Below are 23,087 nucleotides of genomic sequence, written 5' to 3'. Positions count from 1 at the left end.
AATGCACATGGCTGCATTAGGAGGCAGAAAAGATGCCTTAACAGCACTAGTTAAGAGGGAGCGTCAGTCACTCTTTTTTTTATTTAAATTCTGTTAAAGGCAATAAAGTTAATACAGGAACTTAAATTTTAGACCTTTAAGTGACAAACTAATCCTTCAACCTATCACCATCCAACGAAACATAGGCTGATTATTAATCGTGCTATGTGCTGGCTCAAAGTGGCACTTTATGTTAAATAGCAGAGAGAGCTATTTTCAAATACTGAGGCAAGGAACTGAGGAGGCTCATAAAGCAGCATAAATTCATAACTGAACAGAGACACAACAGGAACTCCTAAATGAAATTAACTTTGATAAATCCCAAAAAAATCTTGCGCAGACTGGTTATGAACACAACATCACTAAATATGCATCCAGTGACAGAGAACACAAGTGCTCAAAGGAGAATTGTGACAGATAAGTCGTGGGAGAAATTGTATGATTTCTGTCTCTGCGCTCCCTCTGATGTTTCGACAGAGGCGGAATGGATGTGACTTATTCAAACTGTGGATTCATTTCTTGATGGTGGCGTGCTATGCAAGGGGGACACGAATGACTCATCTTTCCTTTGAGACAAGATTCTTTTGTTAAGAGTTTTTCCTGTCAGGCTGACGCTTCTGCACTATTTTGCTGTTGTTGGATGGCAGGGGTGATGAGCCAGAGCACCTGGGAGGGCTGCATGCCAGGAAAACATGGGGTGTGGAAATGGCGACGGGCCATCGTGATAGATGCCCTGTCATCTCTGTACTGCATCCGATGACACATGTTCAATCTTAGTCCCGCCCGCGGCACCTGTTGATGGGCCAGGATGAGATTTCACGCCACTGTGGAGCTGTGCATGTGCATGCATGCGAGTGAGTGAAAGGGGGTGTAAGATATAGACTGAAAGAAAGAAAAGTGACAGAGAGAGGAGTGAGCCAAGGGAAATGTAAGAAAAAATAAAGACTGAAAGAGATTCTTTCCAGTTCTTACCTATGCAACTTCATATTTCATAAAACCACATCACAAAGAGTGTAAACTGCGTGTGATCTGCATTTGGAAGCTCAAATTAGAACTTGTCAGCATTGTTTATGCTGAATCACTTTGGTGAATTTCATAATTTTATTGGCAACAGCACAATGCCGGAGCCAATGACAGCCTGAAGGGCAACCAGACACAAAGGGAAAAGTGAAAAAAAAAAGCACAGGCTTCTAAACAAAAGTAATTGTGTCTTGTTTTATTGTTACTCTTCACACACGTTTTTACGACGTCCCTATTGGATGATATTGGCTTGTGTGTGGGTTGTATTCTACAGCAAATATGAGCAGTGATATAAAGCAAATTTGACATGAACAGCATTGTAGAATTCAACATGAAGACCTGTAATGTCAAAGCCAGGGAAAAGGCAAAACAGATGAACAGAGGATTTTCTATTTTTTCTAAGGAATTGATAAGCTGAAACGTCAACTCAAAATTTATATTATATTTATATTATTATAAATTAATATTAATTTAGTATGCAGCCATTCTAGTGGCTCTGTGGGGTTATATTTTAGCACAGTTCTGCTTTGAGCTGAATGCTAACACACTCGCAATGACAATACTACCATGTTTGTGTTAAGCGGGTATAATGTTTACCATGCTCACCACTTTTTGCATGTAAGAGGTCAACAGTTGCTGATAAGCACACAGCGGCAACCTCCAGGGCTGAAAAATTAAGCCAACATTGAAGTGCAAAAAAACTGCAGTTCCTCTAATGGCCACTTGAGGCTTCAAAAATGAATCAATCATCATAGACCCCCCAATGTCCAAATGTCTAGTTTAAAAAAAAAAAAAGAAAAGTTAAGGTCTCTAAAGGTCTCATAATTCTTTTTAATATAATGCATTCTTTTACATTTTAAACCTTTTGAAACCTGGAATGATATCACATTTTTTGAGCTGCATTCAAAAGTTAAATGTCTGAAACCGAAGCAAATTGGTTTAATTTCTTTTGAAAACATGGGAAACAAGGAAATTTGGCAACTTTGCAAAAAAAAAAGTTCTAGAAATTGCTAGAAATTAGTAGATTTTGTTTTTTTAAAGCTAGGGGAAAAATTCCAGGAAGCAATAATTATAATTATCAAAATTCTAAATTTAAGATTAAGTTACAGATTTATTTTTTTTTTTAATTATGAACTTTTCATCTTTGTCATCTCCTTGTTTTGCTTCTTTCCTTTCTTTTCTTTTCTTATTTTTTGTAATTTTTTAAAAATATTTTTGCTTACCTTCAGACTACCTATACACTAAGGCTTAATGTTATGGATCACTAAGGGCGCTGCTGCTCTGAGTGACAGACTGTTTGCTATTCATTACGCCATACATTGTGTGACTGGCAGTAAACACAAAGTACAGCTGCGACTTTTGCAGGTATTTGGTCATACACAAAAAACTGAAAAAAAGGAAGCCCAATACAAACAAAACAAACACATTTTGGAAAAAAAATCTCTTTAAAAGTTAAGACATCAGCAAAGTGATTATAATTCATCTTGAGAAGGACATGAATATCTTTACCGTACCTCCAGGATGCACAAAATTGATGGACACAACAGAAAAACATCGACCACTGCCATCCGTGAATCTCGTCTTTTTTGCTGATAAGCTAATGGCGGTCAACAAGGGGAATATTGGCATATAAATCAGCGCATCCCCACTACTAATCAAGATGGAGTTGAAAAGTTACTTTAATGCCAAGGTGACAAATTGTCAGCTGTTAAATGCCTGAAAATAATGAGATTCCCAGTTCATCAATAAAACGTCTAAAACAATGCCGCCTTCTAAAGGAAAACAACTTCTCTGGACCCCTTTCTGTGAGACAGATAGGTAGGAGTCAGTTGTAATTTCATCACTACTACCTGCCTGTGCCTGAATCTGAGCTGAACCTGCATCCATCGCCTCCTACCCTCCACCCCCAACTCTCCCTTCAATTCAGCCCCACATTTTCATTACTGCGGGCCTGTCTAATCTCCTACTCATCATCATCCACCATCAAAAGCTGTCACGACTTGGGTAAAAAACGCTGCTAACCAGGTCAATCAGTGGCTACAAATAAGATCAGTGGCTCTATTACTTTCTACCCGACTACTACTATTAATACTACTACTTTATTCATATACTTTAGATCTCATCTGGACATGGAACACAACAAGTGCAAGCATGAAAAGATATTTCGGCATAAATATTGATGATATTGTGGTTAAACAAGAGCAAAAAATGATAATAGTAATAATAAAATTAATTCCTGACTTTCACAGTCAGTATTTTAAAAATGAAAGTGTTTACTAACCTAAATGCCTCAGGCATGATTCCCCACAGTCTAGATAGCCTGTTGGCTAAAGCACACCTGTCAGCTTCAGGACAGAGTCTGTCAGAGGAGTCTGACAATCTCAGACTGGGCTCTGCCTCGTGAGGAAGGACTCTGTGATTACCATTTTGACAACAGATTACCACATTAGTCCGTTTGAGTCTACCCATCAAAACAATTAATGTTAGCAAACAGGACCAGTCCTGGGGAGTTCAGTCAGCTCCTGCAGTCGTCTAGACTGCATTTCAGCTTTGCACTGTGTGTTTGTTCTTCAAACAAGAACATTTCTTTTAACAAGAAAAGCTGATCTATGAAAGACAGAGCTTGAGGTTTTGGAGGTTTTCATAACAGCCAGGGGGTGAACACATTTAAAGGCAAAACATGAAAAGAGATCTCTGATGAAAGAGTTAAAAACCATGGGGGATATGCATTTTTTGACAACTGATTAAGTGTTAAAGCAAAGTTCATTTAGCCTCCGTCATTTACTATCCATCCTCTGCTCTTTTCTGTTTTTATATCATTTATTTTTTTAATCAAGATGCAAACTGTTTGCTATATTACTAATATTCATAGCAGGTTCAACGGCTTTTGCTGTGATGTTCTGCTCTTGGTATTTTCCATTAGACAGCAGTAACCCAGTGCCAGTGGTCAGTGTGATAGTGTTGAAGGCTGAAGACATGGACCAAAATCTACCAAAACAATCGGAAACTGTATTTGCTGCTAGAGGACTACATGGTCTGCCTTTAAAGAGCTTAAAACTTAATGCAAATGAGTTATCTTTCTAAATCATTCTCATTATTGGGTAAAGCCGTGATCATATGAAACTCACTCTGCTTTTCTAATAAAATGAAACGTCAGATTTAATTTCACTCAAAATTACACAGGAAATTTCCAACACATACTGCGAGCCAAAAGGGGAAATTAGTAAGCAGGACCGTTTTACATTTATTTGTAAACCAAATTGAAACTAAATTAAATATTGATTTGTGGCCAAAGGCCAACGAAACTGAGGAGTGAAGAAAGCTGGATGAACACCTGAGCGGGCTGCTGTAAAGAGCGCTACGTGGGTCAGTGGAAGCCAAGTTAAATCTGTTTGGGGAGATCGTGTATGAAGAATGCAGCAACAGGTATGGCGAGGTGACCATCAGAGAAGCAGCCCCAAGGACAAAGGGGAGGAGAGAGAAAGAGATCGATGACCTGGTGGCAAACAGAAGGCAGCTCCGCAAGCGTTGGAGGAAAGCAGAGGAGTTTGAGAGGGAGGGCTTGAAAGTTCTCTGGGATGAGATCAGAACACGTCTTGCCCACCTACGGAGGGCAGAGCGCATCCGAAGACGGAGGAAAAGGAAAGAAAAGGAAAGATCAAGTTTCTTCAGGATCCATTCCAGCATGCGCGAGGGCTCCTTGAGGAGAAGACGAGTGGAACCCTGGATGTCTCCAAAGAAGAACTGGAGGAATACATCCGTGCTCAATACAGTGACCCGGCAAGGAACAAGCCCCTAGGCTCACCAGGGTATGTGCCCAGGCCCCCAGAACCATCAGCCCTTTTCAATACATCACCACCCAAACTCTGTGAGGTCACGCAGGTGGTCCAGAGGGCAAGATCTGCATCAGCACCAGGCCCAAATGGGATACCGTACAAGTTCTATAGGAACTGCCCGGGAGTGCTGAGGCTCTTATGGACCCTGTTAAGAGTCATCTGGACCAAGCAGAGCATACCATCTGAGTGGAAAAGGGCAGTGGCTGTGTATATTCCCAAGCAACAAAATGCCAAGACCATCGGGCAGTTCAGGAGCATAGCCCTACTAAATGTGGAGGGGAAAATATTTTTCTCCGTCATGGCAAGAAGGATGACCACCTACCTGATGGACAACAACTACGTGAGTTCGGGTTTCCCTGGGTGCGTGGAACATGCTTTGTTGATTTGGGACCAGATTCAGACCACCAAGAGGGAGAAGAAGAAAGACCTGCATGTTGTATGGCTGGACCTAGCCAATGCATACGGGTCAGTGCCACACCAGCTCATAGCATACGCCCTAGACTTCTTCTACATCCCGGATAACATCAAGACCATGATCATGAATTACTTCCAGGACATGCACATGTGCTTTGCACTGAAGAAGTTCATCACTGGTTGGCAACAACTAGAAGTCGGGATTGCAATGGGATGCTCCATCTCCCCTATCCTCTTTGTAGCAGCCTTTGAGGTTATCCTGATTGGGGCCAGGCAGGTGGTGGGAGGTGTCCGGTTGTCTGCAGGTCAGAGGCTTCCCCCCCTAAGGAGCTATATGGATGATATCACCTGCCTGCTACGAACTGCCCCATGCACATCCAGACTTCTGAAGAGGCTGGACGAGCTGATTGGCTGGGCAAGGATGAGGTTCAAGCCTCAGAAGTCCAGGAGCCTGTCGCTGCGGAAAGGGGAGAGGAATGACAGAGTCACCTTTACCATCGGCGGCGAAGACATCCCCCTCATTGTGGACCAGCCCATCCGAAGCCTGGGAAGACTATATACATCTGGTCTCTCAGACAAGGATATGGGAAAAACCATCCTTCAGCAGTTGTCAGAAGGCCTGGCAAAGATCGACGCAAGCCAGTTACCCGGAAAGCACAAGGTGTGGTGCTATCACTTCACCCTGTACCCAAGGCCTCTAAAACTGTGTGAAGTCACCTCATCAGCCGTAAATAAGATGGAGGCAAAAGCCAACGCCTTCATCCGCAAATGGCTCGGGCTATCACAGTGTTTCTTAGCAGCTGGCCTCTACGGTTGGAACTCACTACAGTTACCCCTGAAATCCATCACCCTGGGCTATAGGCAGGAGAAGGCCCGACTGGTGATGGAACTAAGGCAGTGTTTCCTCTACACTCATTTAGGAGTGGCGGCCCGCCACTCCTAAATCCTACCCGCCGCTCCTTCAAATGTCGTTTTTTTTTTTTTTTTTTTTTAAATTGCAAATACACCACCGCTGCATCACAGCACAGTCCTGCACTGCGTTGGGTGTCGCGAGTGCTGAGACAGATAACTATCTTGCTCCGTATCTACTCTTTGGGGTAGATACCACCGCCCCCTCCCACCCCCCCAACAGAACTAACTGGTGCCGACGTTAATTAGCTACTCGCATCCAGGCATCAGGTCGGAGAGTCAGAGGAGTGTCGGCTTGAAAATAGCGTGCAACTTACCGGAGAAAAGGTAGACTTATTAGCTTAAGAAAACTTATAATAGATTTTATTAGTTAAATAAACATTCACAAAATATTGAAAAAATCCATTGTTCTGAGCCTGGGTGCAAACTTTGCCACTGATTACAGCCCCATCAAGAAATTATTATTTATTGTTTTTATTATTTTATTGTTGAATTTTTGTTATTATTTTTTATTTTTACATTCAGCCTTTAAAAAGCGTCATTTGTTTATGCCGCCACGGCTCCCCGGAGAGCCTGCCCCCGCTGCTGAAAAAAATCCTAGAGGAAACACTGTAAGGGACTCTGCCGACAAGACTGTAGCAGGAGCAGACGTCAGAGTTGCAACTGGAAGGAAATGGAGGGCTGCCCACAACCTCTTGCAACACCAGGAGGTTGTGGGCAGGGTCCAAACAGGGCGGGCAGGCCTTGGATGGAGTGATCCACCCAGGTTATGGTCCAAGGCAAACAAGAAGGAGAGGAAAGACCTTGTTGTTGCAGAGGTCACGAGAGTGGCACAGGAAGAACTCAGAGTGAAGTCTGTGGCACAGGGGCAGCAGGGGCGGTGGACTACCTGGGAGGGTGTCGTAAGCCGAGCAATCAACTGGGCAGACTTTTGGAAACTGCCACAAGCTCGACTCAGTTTCCTCATTAGAGCGACCTACGACAGCTCCCGAGCCCTCTAAATCTCCAGCAGTGGTTTGGAACAGAGCAATCCTGTGACCTCTGCGGGACCATCAATGCATCACTCCAGCATGTCCTGTCAGGATGTAAAACAGCACTGACTCAAGGTCGATTCACATGGCGGCATGACCAAGTGCTCAGGAAGCTGGCAGAGGTGCTGGAGAAAAGTCGGCAGGAGGCGAATATCCAGATTCCATCAAGGAGCCAACAGAGGATCCACTTCCACAGGCAGGGGGAACCCGCAGATCACCCCAGCAAGAGTGCACCATCCTCCAAGTTGTTAACACCAGGGGCGGAGTGGAAGATGAAAGTGGACCTTGGCCCACAGCTCCGGTTCCCACAGGAAATCTGTTCCACCACCCTAAGACCCGACGTGGTACTGTGGTCCGCAGCTGTGAAGTCAGTACTGCTGATAGAGTTGACAGTCCCATGGGAGGAGGGACTGGAAGCTGAGAGGAAGATGGCGAAATACGCAGGCCTGGTCGCAGAGTGCAGAGAAAGCGGATGGCAAGCAAGGACGTACCCGGTGGAGGTGGGAGTCAGGTGCTTTGTTGGCAGCTCCACGCCACGCATGCTTAGAGACGTGGGACTACGGGGAGCAAGGCTGAGCAAAGCCACCAAAGAACTGTCGGAGGAAGCAGAGAAAGCCAGCCACTGGCTCTGGCTGAGACGACGAGACAAGTCTTGGGGGGGAACATCAACATAGGTTGAGCTGCATGGGGTGTCAGGGAGACGTCCCTGTACACTGGCCCACCACTGGGAGATGTTCTGGGTTAAGGGGCGAAACGTCAGTAAGCAGTGGTCCCCAGCTGAAGACCCTGCAGCTCAACCTGTTCCTTGATATGCGGTCAGGTTTAGGCCTGGCTCAGGGAAGCGGACGCCCCTGCCATGCACAAGTCCTCCTTTGGCACCGTTGGAGGTGCGCCAGGCTTAAGGCCAAGCGGATATACCACCACCCTGTATGTAATAATGTGAGGAAGACAGAGGTTTTTAAGCAAAATGGATTTGGTGCTGTGAAAGTAGACCAAGTACAGTGCAACAATGTGTAAATTCTGTTGACTCTGGCTTGATAGTACTCTATCAAGATGAAAACATAGACACAGGATAGGCCCTGTGTATGGTCATGGTCCAGTGCATCTAGCCGCACACAGAATACATCGTATGTAGTTTGATACACAAACCATAGTTCAAAAATGTGATTTCTGCCCGGAAACTTGAAAAGTTATAAACTGTTAGCAATACATGCTAAGGTCAGCAAAACAAGCAAATTGGTGTGTGAGTCAGTCACACTATGGTGAGAGCAAATAAAATGGCAGAGCGGCAGGTTCCCAGTCAGCTGCCACAGCAACGGGGAGAGAGTTGTGTATCAGAAGAGGACGGTGCGTTGGCATTGCTCCACTGCTGAAGGGTCTGTGAATAGAAATACATCCAACGTGCTGGCACTCTTTCAACGGCATCACCCAGATGTGCGGAGCAAAAGGATGATAAATGTTTGGGGGTTTTAATGTTTACATAGAGCCATGGTGGAACTAACACCTTTAACTCATTTTTTGGAATTTTCATATAAGATGCTTTTTAGTTTTACTGACTGCCATGTCTTGCTGACTTTGGGTCAATTGTTTGTGTAATACAGAAGTGTTTGAAATGTTACTTATTTGTACAATGAAAATAGTTTACCAAAGTTGCCAGTGGGCAAAATGTTACCTCAGTGCAGGAGGATTGTTTGTTTCTTTGACACCTCTACTACTGTCTGTTCAAGGTAAATGAAAATAAACATATTCCTATGCATTTGGTTTTTTCTCCCACTGTACCAAACCCAAACCAAACTGGGATCTGAACTGAATCATGACTCTTTTGTAGCATTTGACCCCGACAAGGAGTCATCCATAAATTTAGATTCACAACCACAGCGAAATGACCCTAAACCACACAAACACACAGACTGACCTTGGAGGCGGTGGTTGTGTCCACAGTGGAGGAGGTAATGGCAGTGGAGGCCTCGCTGACGGTGGTGCTAGAGAGCTGCTCACCCCCAGGTTTGGACATCATGGAAGCACCCTGCGGCCTGGACAAGAACACACACACACAGATAGGGTAAACACACCTTTTTCTAATCTGATAATGCGTTTACATAAAGTAAATCTGCTTTTTAAGGGCTGGGTGGTTACACCTATTGTGCAACAATACTGCACTGCACAATACTGCACAATACTGCACCTGACTGTGAACTCTGAGGGTGTGGTGATTCTTTATTACAGTTTAGTGGACTGTCTATTATTGAGAAAGAAGGGAATGAGAAAAAGGATAGAGAGGAATCCATTGTGGTCATTAAACCTAATGGCGCTAAAAAAAAATTCCATTTAAGTTTCACAATCATCTGTTATTCATCTGCATCTCTGTTGTTGGTGAAATCTCAGTCTGACCTTCCAACTCCTTTCAAATGGTTTCTTGTTTGGTTATAACAGGTGTGAGTTACAGCTTATTATTGGCATCCAGTCCCTTTTTAAAAGACCCATGTAAAGTAACTATGCATGTAAAATAACTGAGAGATTAAGGAGGAAAGGATGGATTACCTAGGACAAATCCCAGGTGAGTGTGTGTGTGTGTGTGTGTGTGTGTGTGTGTGTGTGTTGTGTGTGTGTGTGTGTGGCAACCAGTATCTGACACAGAGGCCGCTGAATGACTCAACGACAGGATTTACTAATGTGTTTCCTACTCCCCACCACACACATCATTGAGGTCAATGAATGAAGTTCCTCCTCTGTGTGTGTGTGTGTGTGTGTTTGTGTGTTGTGTGTGTGTGTGTGTGTGTGTGTGTGTGTGTGTGTGTGTGTGTGTGTGTGTGTGGACGTGCAAGGTCTATTTTTCTTTGTACTCTCACTTTGGCGCAAACCTATTACCTTACATGACCTTCTCACAACAGGAAGTTGATAAATAGACTTACAATCCAGATTCATAGCAGGAAAATAAAAGTGCACAACGCAGCAGACCGTGTTACGTAACTGTGTATTTCAGGAGGATAAACTAGCACCAGTCTTTGGTCCTGATGCAAAGTAGATAAAACAGTCACTAAGTTTGTGAAATTATTTCAGTGCTTTAAAAAAGATTTGTAATTCCCAATATTTGTATTGAATGCAAACATGATAGGAGATGGAGGCATTTTTGTGCATTAAGCCTTTTTTGCCTTGAGGAGACAGAAACAGCAAATATGAAGAGATAAAGGAAGAGTTGACATGTGAAAAGAGACCTGCCCAGGGCATCCCAGAATAGAGATTTACTCCAACCTATGGCAGCAAATATGCACCTGAACAGCCTTATTGACAGGCAGCACCTATCATTTCAAAGTCTATTTCTTCTAATATTTCCAGTTGGCTTGTAAAACAATGTCAGTGGCTGTTAAATTTTGAGATTTCATTACTATGAACCCAACAATCCAGATCAGGTGTTCATGCTTTCATTGCTGGGTTAAAACCTTTCAACTCTCAAATGTAGACTGTATAGTATCTAGTACATACCAACCTCTTTTCAGACTGACCGCCATGCAATTTAAGCTTATCCAACACTTTATTAAAAGATTCCACAAAATGATTATGCAACATATTCAGCCCATGAGGACCATGGAGCCTTTAATGAATTATGTCACTGCTGGGAAGATGGTCTCTCCACAAATCTGGTCTGTCAACTCAGTAGAAAGACACAAATACTTAAAATCAGTGTTACATAACCAGAGAAAACAGAAAACTTAAGTGGCAGAAAACATATAAATAGAATGTCCTGTATTGCACTGAACCAATAAATGCTCCCACTGGTGGATGACATAATTGTGCGTTTTGACCAATAACTACATATAAAGATGGAAAATGTGTCTCCACTTCCTCCTACTGTGCGAAAATGATACCAAAATATCCCAGATACAGCCACTGTTGTCTTGCGTTGGTGACGTCATCTGTGCAGTCGTGATCTCCGAGTATCGAGTTTCTGCTCATACACCTAGCAGACCGTTTGCGAGTAGTGCTATTATCGTGAGCACACTGACTGGCTCACACAGCTGTCAATCATAATGTCAAAACCCTTTTTTAAAGCATCAAATAATGAATCAAACCAAACTTAACCAAACAATGACCGCTTCAACAAACATCAGCATGCTAAGAACTACCTAAAATGACAGAAACCATCTTTGGAAAAATGGATTTGATGTGAACTCTTTGGCCCATGTCCCAGCAGGGGGTGATCATAGGCCCTCCGAGAGGGCCTCCGAGGCTGAAAAATGAAGCCAATGCAAAAGTACTAAAAATGCATCTACTTGCCACTTGAGGCTGGCTCCAAAACAGAGTTAATCCCCATAAACCAACCATGTTCAAATGCCCAACTGTACAGCAGAAATAAACATGTTTACAGTCTGGTACAAAAAACAGCTTTGATCTCTTCAGCTAATTTCAACATTCATGACAGCTGAATGGGGTTGAATGTTTTTATAATTTAGCCAACCAGTTTACATTTAATCAAGGCAAAAAGTTACACATATTCAAGGGCGGGCCGCTTTGAGCCACAGGCTGTCTGCCACAAGTGTTCTTGGCTTCCAGTCAGATCCGCCCCTCGTTCTTCCACAGCACCAGACTCTCGCCTGAATATGGTCACTGACAGCCACAAAGAACCAAGTTGGTAACCGCCAAAATAAAAAACTCAGTCTTCAAAACAGCATTCCACAAACCAGTGGGTGACCTCTTGGTAGCTACGTCCATTATTTATACAGACTATGGTTTGGTTCCTTTACTTTTGGGGAACTGTCATGTCACCCATCTTTATATACAATCTATGGCTTTGACACAAAAAACAATATGGTGGTGACAAACAATCTCTTATTACAGATAAACAATGCACTAAAATGTTTCTAAAATCATTTGAGGCAAGACATTGGCCAGTCAGCAACAGAATAGTGGTTTCTATTTGATCAGCACTGCCTTGTTTTAAAGTTCGATTTGAGTTTGAAAGAGAGAGATGCGGCTCTCTCTTGCTCTGCTTCTTTGTGTCCTTTGTCCATTGTGTTCTTTGTAGCTTTAAAAATGCATTAGTATAATCTTTGGTTCAAGCAACAGCCCCACTTACTATTCAAATTGTTATGATACAAAGTTGGTTGAAAAGCAGCAAAGTAAATCTTTAGTAGCTCAAGGTAAAATATGTCAGATATTGGATCACCATGGTTGTCACATGAAAGCAGCAATATGCAAATTGCACAGTATGTGATTTATATGAAGAATAACAAAGTAAGTAGCCCATAGTAATGTGATTAACGGATTCAGTGCTGAGCCCTCATTTGGCAGCAATAAAACAGCATGGGTCCCGACCTGATCAGAGCTATAGACCTACGTCATCTATGATAAAAGGACTGTGAATGAGTGAATCCCTCCACAAAACAAACTACACAGGGATCAATATCAACAAAGCGATATTCACACCAACCCCCAGACGTCTCTAAAAACATACAGTGGTGTCGTGAATCATGCTCCGCTATAGAGAACCATTCAGATCTGAGTTCAGGCTCACAATCTTTCTATTCAGGGTTTCGGTTCCAGTGTGACATGCAATTCATTTCAGACTGCTTCTCAAAAAGGAGCTTCCTGCACATACATTAATTTATTTGCACAGCTCACAGCGATATGCAACAGACTTCACCTTAAACAGATGATCTAACCTGAAACATTAAAATATTAACACATCTTGTTGTCTGCAGTCTTTTTCACCGTTTATTTGGCTTTTTGTTTCACCACTATTTTCCAAAAGAAGAGAAGCAGCACACACTGGAGATCATGTTCTTATCTATTTTTTAGACACGCAGCAGGTTTGGGATGGCTGTGTTTTATAGGTTGCCAAGGATACAGGTACAGCATGAGGCTTTTGAATTCATTACCAAACAGCTTCACATCTTCAACCACTACATAGTACTGCTCATGCTCCGGCAATAAAAACACTGTATTTTATTTATTCATTTTTTTGGCTTCGGTCGTCTTGGTTTCACTTAGATCACTGAGGTTCAGTTTGTTCTGACAGCTTTATCAAGTTACTAGGAAGGGAGTGAAGCAAGCTCAGGAATGCAGAGTTCTTGTTGGAAGAAAGCGAGCAACCCCTCTAATGTGTGTTAACCAGGTTCTGACAATTGGGATTAAATGCCCAAATGTTTGGATTAATGAACGAGTGTGTGAGGGTTTTGACTGACTGGTTCTCATACTTGGATTCGCATCCTTTTTCTTGTGCCAATGAGCTTCAGCTGTACACAGATCGAGATGATATGCCACTGGTCAAAGACAATAATCTGCCTGTTTGTCAAATATAGCATGAGGGGAAGTCTACAGCTCTTCAGTGTTTTTCTGCAGGGCTTATGATGTGTCCATCTGTCAGATGTGACAGTTTTGACAAACAAAAACATTCTGACAGGATGAAATATTTGAGATTTGCTGATAGAATTCACACAATTCAGAGGCAAAGTTAATCAGTTATTTTAGTTGCCTTCATAAAATCTGCATGAACTGCACCAAGAGATTTCTGCAGCACATTCAGACGGGCAGCGACGTTCCCTGAAAATGTTTGTCTCTTTATTGATAGTGCAGTGTAAAAAGCTCTGCATTATTAATTATTATTATTATTATTATTATCCCCAGTTAATCCAACAGTGTTTCCACAAACTATTATATCCAAAAATCCTGTTTTCAGGGGTCATCAGTCTCTAATAAAGGTCACCAAGTGGTAGAACTTTCTTAAGAAAAGTAACTTAAATACAGAGATGGATAAACAGATGGATGACTGTGGGTTTTTTTTTTTTGTTTTGTTCAACTGTTTGCTCTTATTTGTAATTCATCATATGTACTATTTATTGTTTGTTCTATTCATTTCTAAATCAGTTAGCTTATTGTCTTAAGCTCTCCTTTGGTATCTTCTGCTCTTTGTCTGATTTATGCTGTGTAATTTTGAAATTGCTGTTCATTTTTATTCTTAATTTTGCTTTTTTATGTGTCAAAGCTTTAACACAATGGAGGCATTTTTTTCATTTGTTTAACTTGCACGTCAATTCAATAATTTTCTGTACTGTTTTGTCATGAATACTTTCACAGAGATAACGAATATTATGTGGCAAAAAAAAGCTGTGAGTAATTCTTGGTTTGAAAGTTTTTGTGGGGAATGAGAGCCACTTTATAGCATCGCAAATAACAGCATCAATTAACCACAATGTGCAGAAGGGATGCCACGTCATAACGACAATGATTGACCTGTTGCAAATCATGCAAAGTTGCACCACTGTTGGTATGAATATTTTTTTATGTCAAATGTTTACAGGCAAGTGTTTTGCGTTTTCATGTTATTCTGTTTTTCACACTTCTGGTGTGTAAAGGCCTTAACCCTGAAACACCAGAAACAACTTTGTGGAAGCTACTGAGGATACAAATAAAGACTTAAGAATAATGAAGAATACGCTGTACTGAATGAGTTTTTGTTGTGCAGGTCTCAAACAAACAAACCACACACACACACACACACACACACACACACACACGAACACAATGAGCCTGCCTGGTTGCTGGCTGCACTCTAAGTATCTCTTTGCATGCTGACAGCCCTGTTACTGCTGCTGTCGTACCGCGGTGAGACAGATGAGACGTTCCATGCTGGATGTTTTATTGTCAACAAGCTGACACCAGGCGGAGTGTGTGTGTAAATCTGTCTGATTAGTTTCAGAAGGGAAAACACTGGCAGTGTAACGCATTCTTCCATCGAACAATCCAACCTAATTACTTGGTACTGTATTTCTCTCTGACACACACCCCTTTATCTTTTTCAAATAAATCATCACATTTCGTGCTTCTTGGAGAACTGCTGCTTTAGTGAACAAATTATGCTTTCGTTTGCTTGATTTCAAAATATTTCTGTAATAAATCTAAATATTGGTCTCCTTTTACTATTTCCTTTTTCCATCTTTGTCTTCCTTTTTCTCTGAGATGATTTTGTCTGTGTTGCTGCCATCCTCCCTTTATTTTTCTCTCTATATCATATAAATCAAACAACTGAATGCGTTCTCATATCTGCCCTCCATATTACAAGCTTCATTGTTACACACCAACTCAGCCACCAGTTTCAGTACATTACCAATTTCTATCCATGGATGCATAATGTAAATTCTCTTGAATGTGGTGTGGGTGGGTTGAGAGAGAGAGAGAGACATTGGCTCTGTTTTCATTTTGCTGTCAAGAGAATTTCATGGAAACTTTTGAAAGGTCAGGAACTATAAAATGTAAATCAGATGCATTTTCATCAAAGTCAAAGTCAAAATAATGTATTCAGCTGAACGATTTTTAATAGAAATGATTTTTAAAAATGATTGGCATCAAGGAGAGTCATTGTTCTCTGATTAGGAGCTAATGTTGGCTACAATTTAAGATAAAAACAGGAACAGGCATTTGGCTTTTTCTGTTAGAAAAGTGGCCCATAATAAAAGAAGAAAAGAAACGACTGAAAGTTAAGGAAACTGAAAAGCAGGAGAACAACAACAGTGCTTGTGACCTTCTTGTTGAAAGAGAGAAGAAATCACAAGAGTAAAAGGTAAGAGAGACTGACATGGAAAGCAGGATGAAGTAAAGACACAGCGTTTGATTTCTTCACATTAATATTTTAAACCACACCGATTGGAAAGGTGCAGCACACAAAGCTCAATTCTTCTCTCTGCCATAAAGGACACTGATTCTCCTGGAAATCTGTTACCTGACTTTCTACAGGAGTCCAACTTACTTCACTCAAGTAAAAAAAAAAAGAAAAAAAAGATACAAGCTCCCGAGGCTCAAGGGGCATAATTTGGTGTTCAGGTGAAAGGTAACTAATGCTCAGGATGGCTGGACAAAGGCATGACCTCTCTTTTCTGTGAATTAATCAGTGAGTAACAAAGCTCGTGGAGGTCCCTGTGGACAAAAAACACTAATTTACTTCAAATGGCCAAAGAGGAAGAGGTCATCTGTGGTAATCTGTTTACCGCTCTGTAGCAAACCAAGGGGTAAATGGGAGACTGAGACACAAAGGCTCTGAGAAAGAGAGAGAAACGGGCGAGATAATGACAGAAAAACACCGAAAACCACAAGACAGAGGGCGCAGAGAAGGAAAGTACAACAGCCTTAAATTAATACCACAACTCTCTGTTAAAACGCTGCTTTTTTAACAGATATTTCAGCTGCTTATAGAGATGGGAACTGATAAGTAACCTATCCCATACATACATACTGTATCAGTCCGAGTCTGTAACGATTCCCTTATTGATTCTTGATCATTTTTCTGGTGGAAAAAGATGTCTCCCCTTCTGTTCCTGAGTTTTGATGACCAGAAAAGTGTTTCCAGAACATTTTGATGTCACGGTGAAGTTTACCTTTGACCTTTTGGATATAAAATGTCATCACTTTATTGTTTTATTCTATTAGACATTTGTGTGAAATTTTGTCATTATCACTATATGAATTCTTGACCACTAAATTCTAATCAGTTCATTGCTGAGTCTAAGTGGATGTTTGTCCAAAATTTGAAGAAATGACCTTTGACCACTGTAGTAAGCACAGAGGCATAAAAATACACGCATGTGACTCAGGTGTGTCAGAAGCTCCACCATCTAACTGTTTTTTTAGTTAAAACATGCTAAGCCTGCCTGTGTCGCTCTAATGTTCTTATATCAGAATATTCATCTTTTGGGGCGTCCAGTAGCTCAGTTGGTAGAGCGGGCATCCCATGTGCAGAGGATGAGTCCTCGCTGCAGCAGCCGTGGGTTCGATTCTGGCCTTGGCCCTTTGCTGCATGTCATTTTCTCTCTCTCCCTCTTTCACACTTCAGCTGTCTTGACAATAAAGGCAAAAACCTGAAAAAATAATCTTAAAAAAAAAAAAAGAATATTAATCTTCTGAAACTGACATGCTGCTCAGTCGGAAAGCAAGTTTCCAGCAGCGTAGACACGAGGTTGACGTCATTGTTTTGCAATGTGTAGCTCTCAGAGAACAACACCGGCATTAATGAAAAGAATCGATAAGACTGCAGGCATACAATTCCAATCCCGAGCCGATAATATAATTTTTTGACAACTATCTTTCATGGTCTTTGCAGTCCACGTGCTGGTTTTAAAACCACAACTTCAGTATTCTCACAAAGTCAACAAACCTCTTTAAATCAAACTAATCAAATTGTGAGGAAAAAGAAAAGAGAAAATAGAGAAAGAGATTGCTAAGATTGGTAAAGAGATTGAGTAATTCAAGGGAGACCAAGGAGACTGTCACACTCGACTAAACATATTATAATGCAGCCCCATCAATGGTCTAGCCGTTCCATAGAGCGCTTTTATTGTGAAAGAGGAGCAGATGGAGAAGTGTTAATCTCACTATTGATTTATCGTGATGAGTTTATATGTTTGTGTAAAACAAATACCACAAATTTATAATTTGACACTTTATGTGCCTTGATTAATGGTGTGTGTCACTTAAAAAAATGCACTGGACATCAGTTTCTTAAAGTTTTGGCAGCCCTATATGAATCAAATGGGCATGTTGCCAATATCAATAGGACTGTATTTTATTACCATGAAAGGCTTTTCAGGAGTATCTTCCTTTCTGGAACACTACTTCACATAGTGTTTATTCTTTTTATGGGTTGTTGTTGGAAGAGGAATTGAAACAGTTTGTGTGCTGTGTTAACACTTAACAATAGCAGCTCGCTTTTACACTGTAAGACATCATTCAAAAAGGCAACATACATAAAGCATTAAATATACATGGGCAGCTTTGATTAAAGTGCTCTGCTCAAGGGCATGCTGATTGTACTAGCTGAGGGGGCAAACACTTTCTTCACTTCATTTTCCTGCCAAGATGTTCCCAGTTGGTCTTATTATTCAAAATATCAAACACCCTGTTGCAATCCAACAATTCTGACCTTAAGGGTATTAGCACAACCACACAAGTTAAGAGCCAATTTAAAGTGATTTGCACAGTTTCTTTCCCCCATGTCTGCATTTCACACATAGTAAAAATTCTTTTGGCATGTGGTAACTCTGGTTATTATTCTTAGAAATCAAAAACATCCAACATGTACTGCAAGCAGAGCTACTCGAGGTGTTGCTCGGGAATGACTGCATTTAACCAGGCTGTCTGTTCACTCAGAGCATCACATCTGTGGAATTCAGCGCCATAATCAATTAGAGTAACCATTGTATTATTCATTTAAGTGTAATGTGAAATAAATGGTTTATTAAGAACCAATGGTGTCAACACTGATTCAAATTTTTATCCACCTTAAATATAACTGTGCTTATATTGTATCATCTGCTATTTGGATTTTGCCTGTTCATGTCAACACCCTGTACTCATTTAAACATAATGTAGTGTTTTTTTACTATTTAACATATTGTATTATTTTCATTATTCTAGGATGCCCAACAACATCAGGTAAGAGGACTGCCAATGAAATCTAACCTTCAGAACTCTGGCCAATCAAAATTATGGGTGTCAACAAAGCTGTGTAATATACAAAAATAACTGAGCCATTTAAAACCACTTATCTGATATGGGGTGTGTTTTTGAGACGATGACTGACAAGTTGCAGAGCCTTTGTGCTTTACAGGAAATTTTGAGGAAGCCAGTTTTGGCTTGTGCACCCTTGTGCCAAGGACACTACAGCACGCAAAATGTGGTTAAGTAAAGAGCATCACTGTTGAGGCTAGGATATTTGAAAACTAGGATATTTGAAAACAACCAAGAGTCTCTTTACATTTGTCCATCACTCCATACTACATTGCATGTGTTGTTGCTCTCATTGGTTGTAGGTCTATCTATTTGCATCTATAGGGATTCTGATCTACTGCTGTGGATAAACCTCTTGAAAATTAACCAGAGGTGGTAGACCCACTGGCAACTGCAATGTGGTCTGGTGATATCAGGCTGTTAAGCCAGGGTTTGAGACTTAAAATTCCATACTCCTGCATGGCTCCATCATGTCTTACAGAGCTCATAGTACCCTCTTATCCTACAGGAACACTGCATTCTGAAAATGTATGGATACTTGCATTCCCTCAAGTTTCCAAAAGTAGTTTGGGAGTCAGAGCTTTTAGCAATCAGGCTCCTCTTTTGTGGAGCCATTGTCCAGTTTCAGTCCGGGAGGCAGATACCATCCAAATTTAAAAGTAGACTTTCCTCTTTGATAATGCTTCTACTTAGGGTTGGCTCACGTTGGCCATGGACCAGCCCCTAGTTAGGCCGATACAGGGCTTGTCTGCTGGAGGACTTCCTATGATACACTGAGTTCCTCTCTCCTTCTCTCTCTCTCTCCATTTTCAAATATCCATGTTCTATTACCCCCATGTATGTCGTATTATAACTGAAATTTTATTATGTTGTTTTGTTCAGCACACACGGCAGCTATTGCATGTCTGTCTGTCCTGGAAAAGGGATCCCTCTCTCTTCTGATGCCCTTCCTGAGGTTTCCACCATTTTTTCCCCCACAAGAGTTTTTTTTTTTTTTTGCCGCGAGGGCTCAAGGACAGGAGGATGTTATATGCTGTAAAGCCCTCTGAGGCAAAGTGTAATTTGTGATAATTGGTGTTATACATAAAATTGACTTGACTTGACTGGAAGAGGGTGTAATTAGAAATTCAAATGAGTTGTCATCCTGACCTGTTATTAAAAAGGTACATTACTCTAGTGATTTAGTACTGCACTCAAAAAAGGCAGATTAATGGTCAAAATCAAAGCAGCAAATATTCAAATATCCTAACTTTTGGAATACTGTAAATCAGGATTCAAAAACACTTAATCCTGCAGTTTTCATGACGCAACTCCTATGCATCTTTCATTACACCACATTCAAAATCCCAGCTCCAGGTGTGTGTGTGTGTGTGTGTGTGCATGTATTTTAAGCTTGGACTGTACAAGAGAATGAAAGTTAGCAGCTTCAGTTTTGACAGTTACTTATTCATCTGTCTCTTGTGAGTTCCCCAACTTTATTATTGTTGAGTACCCTTTTAATAAAACTTCACTGTATGATGAATTTTGACCAATGAAAGGAAGAGATGTAGGGACGGAAGCTAATCAGGCAATCACTTCAGAGAAATCAACTCATCTACCCAAAATGCACTGGGCTGTTGTTTCACCCCCAACCCAAAGACAATCCTTTGAAGTAACTTCAAAAGCAAGAGGCTTAAAAATAATCTGTGCAACCCTCAAACTCACAGCTCATCATTAAAAAAATACACGGAAACATGGGACCAAGTATCACGAATGATGGCTCAAACACAAACGCTCAGCTTCTGTGGAATCTCTGAGTGAAGGCAAATATGTTTTTTATTTCCTGCCTTGCTGACAGTATAAATTGTTGTTCTCCATCTCTGACGTGAACAAATTACTGCGTGGAGAGGGGGAAAAAGGAGGTAACTAATACTCAAGGACCAACACTTAAGATGGGCACTTAGCAGCCTCATGAGAGTACGACAAGGCAGGGGCCCAGATCTAAAGAGTACTGCGTATTAATCTCTCTCAGTATATTGGCCATGAGTCAAAAAAGTAACTTCTGAATGGGCTGGAGGGCATTTACTGGCTGTTCATCAGTAGGAAAGTGGTTCGCCTCCCCTCGTTTTGTCTGTGGGAGGAAGAGGCAGCCATGTTGAAAACAAAGAGGCCGTGAAGGGGATGTAATCACACAGAAAAAGTAATTGTCGTAAGGATTGTGACATTTTACCACAAAACTCGTGCATTTTAATGATACCTCTCGCAAGAAAACAGGAAAAAGTCACTTGAGACACTTAAAAACTCGACAAACTCCCACAGCTATGCATAAAACAGACAAGCAGCTGCAAAACAATAAGACAAAAGTCAACACAATGGCAGCCCACACAGGCACAGCTGACATTTAAATACAGCCAGACTTTAATCATACAGCTAGAATTTTGTAAACCAAAATATTCAGAAATCACCCAAGAGAAAACGCAGGTACAGCTTTCTCAAAGAGTGGAGATCATTATTTCAGCATTGACAGATAGTTGAACCCAATTTCCTTCCAATTTTAAGTCGTGACAAAACAAAAAACTTTCTACTATATATTGAAAAGGGCAGCCACTGTCCCCATATTCAAAGGAAAATAATCCACAATAACAGTTCTCCAAAAAATCCACCTACTGCATCTTCATCTTCCAATTTAAACTTTGTTTTCCTGACACTTCTGTCTTAACAAATCATACACCGCGATCAAAGCATGTTAGCGGGAGTGAGTGGGGTGCGCGAGCGGGAGAATTTTGGCTGGGATTCCAGTTGTGACTGACAGCAACATAATTAGCGGAGCGGCCTGCACGGCCTCTGAGCTGGCGAGCGGGCAGAACGTAGAGTTTCGTACCCGAGGAGTGGGAATTCTCATCGTTCCACTGCGCTCGATGCTCTGACTGTGGTCTTCCTCCATGATGAAGATGGGGCTAAATTGTCTAAATTGGCTAAATTGCTGCATGTCTGTAACACTGCAGCTAAGACTTTCAGGGGTGACTTCCTGTTTTGCTTATGAAGTGTTTTGTTATTTTCTATATTTGGGTGAAACTTCCAGCTTGTTCATTTGATGATTTGAGTGTCACAACTGTCAAAGTTTGTGAATTAAAGGCAAAGATTAACATTTTGACCTCATTTTCATCACAGCAGCTCTGCCATAAAGTCTACCTTTACAACGTTTATAATGTTTAGTTTTTGCTGAAAGTGTCAAAAATGTGTCACCTCAATCATATGTTTATTACTAAGATTAAAGCTAAAGATGCTGTTGTAGAGGACTATTGAGAGGTCCTTCCCGTTAGAGCTGATCGTCATTTAAAAAATTACAATATCAGTGCCAATACCAGAAGTAATACCAATAACATCAGAGCACTTCATTTGATACCCATCAAGTGAACTGAAGCATTTAGTTGATTAAAATGCCATCACCTGTCCTCCCCATCCAAATGACTTTTACCAGAACACATTTTCAAAGTGTTGAAATTAAAATATTCATTAAATAACTGTACAAATTACTTCATAAAATACACTGTGCACATCTTCACCAAACCACAGACTGTATGGGTTGTAGCTGCTGTGGTTATGGGCCAATCACACGTCAAAGTAAATCTTGCGGTGAATGCTGGAGGCTATTCGTTTTATTCATATCTGGGTCCAAAAAAAGATCAAAAGCAAGTATGGACTGGAGAAGTTTCAACATGGCACTGGGTTATTTCTGTCACTAATTTAAAGGCATCGAGGACCAATGCTCAGCTCTATTCCCTGTACATCCATTCAGGAGGGGATAGAAACACCTCTGAATATAAGGTAATGTAAACACTATGACAAAGTCAGGAAAAAATTGTCTTAAATGTAAACTTTATTGTAGAGTAGTTGAATTGGATTGTGTACCTATCTTCATAAATAGGCAACAACAAGCCAGAAAAAGAGGCGCTGTAAGCATTACAATCATGTTTGGCTGTCTGTTACACATATTCAACTATTTGTTCCTTTTTTTCTTAATAGAGTTTGAACAGGGTTTAGCGAGATATTCAGGCTGACAATTAAATTCACATAATACAGTAAACAAGCCAGGTTAGCCCTCCATGCTAATTCATGCTAACTACACTAACAGCTCACTGATAATTCATAAAATTGAAAAGAACTGGGGTAGGACTTCATAAGTATTCAATTCCTCCTACTCCTTTTCGGACACAAAATACTTGTCCCAATAGCGATAGACATTCTGGTGTTGTTTTTCTTGCTTATATTTTATTTTGTTCTCCTTTTTTATTTGGCATGCTCGAAAAAAAAGGTCTAACTAACACTGTATAAATGTGCAACAACACTTTTTGCCGACACT

At 41.1% G+C, this 23,087-nt stretch overlaps 1 protein-coding gene across 1 annotated transcript in view; it reads right to left on the bottom strand.

The window, feature by feature from the left end:
* Positions 1-23,087, bottom strand: part of LOC121949780 (pleckstrin homology domain-containing family A member 7-like) — a 192,272-nt gene that overhangs the window by 71,870 nt on the left and 97,315 nt on the right. The window contains exon 5 of the mRNA XM_042495539.1: positions 9,165-9,282. Coding sequence (XP_042351473.1) covers positions 9,165-9,282 — 118 coding nt within the window. The remainder of the gene's footprint in view (positions 1-9,164; positions 9,283-23,087) is intronic.

This window comes from Plectropomus leopardus, chromosome 11 (genome assembly GCF_008729295.1).
Source record: "Plectropomus leopardus isolate mb chromosome 11, YSFRI_Pleo_2.0, whole genome shotgun sequence".
Taxonomy (NCBI): domain Eukaryota; kingdom Metazoa; phylum Chordata; class Actinopteri; order Perciformes; family Serranidae; genus Plectropomus; species Plectropomus leopardus.
Note: the sequence above shows the minus strand (reverse complement) of the source record. Positions and strands in the feature narration are given on the sequence as shown.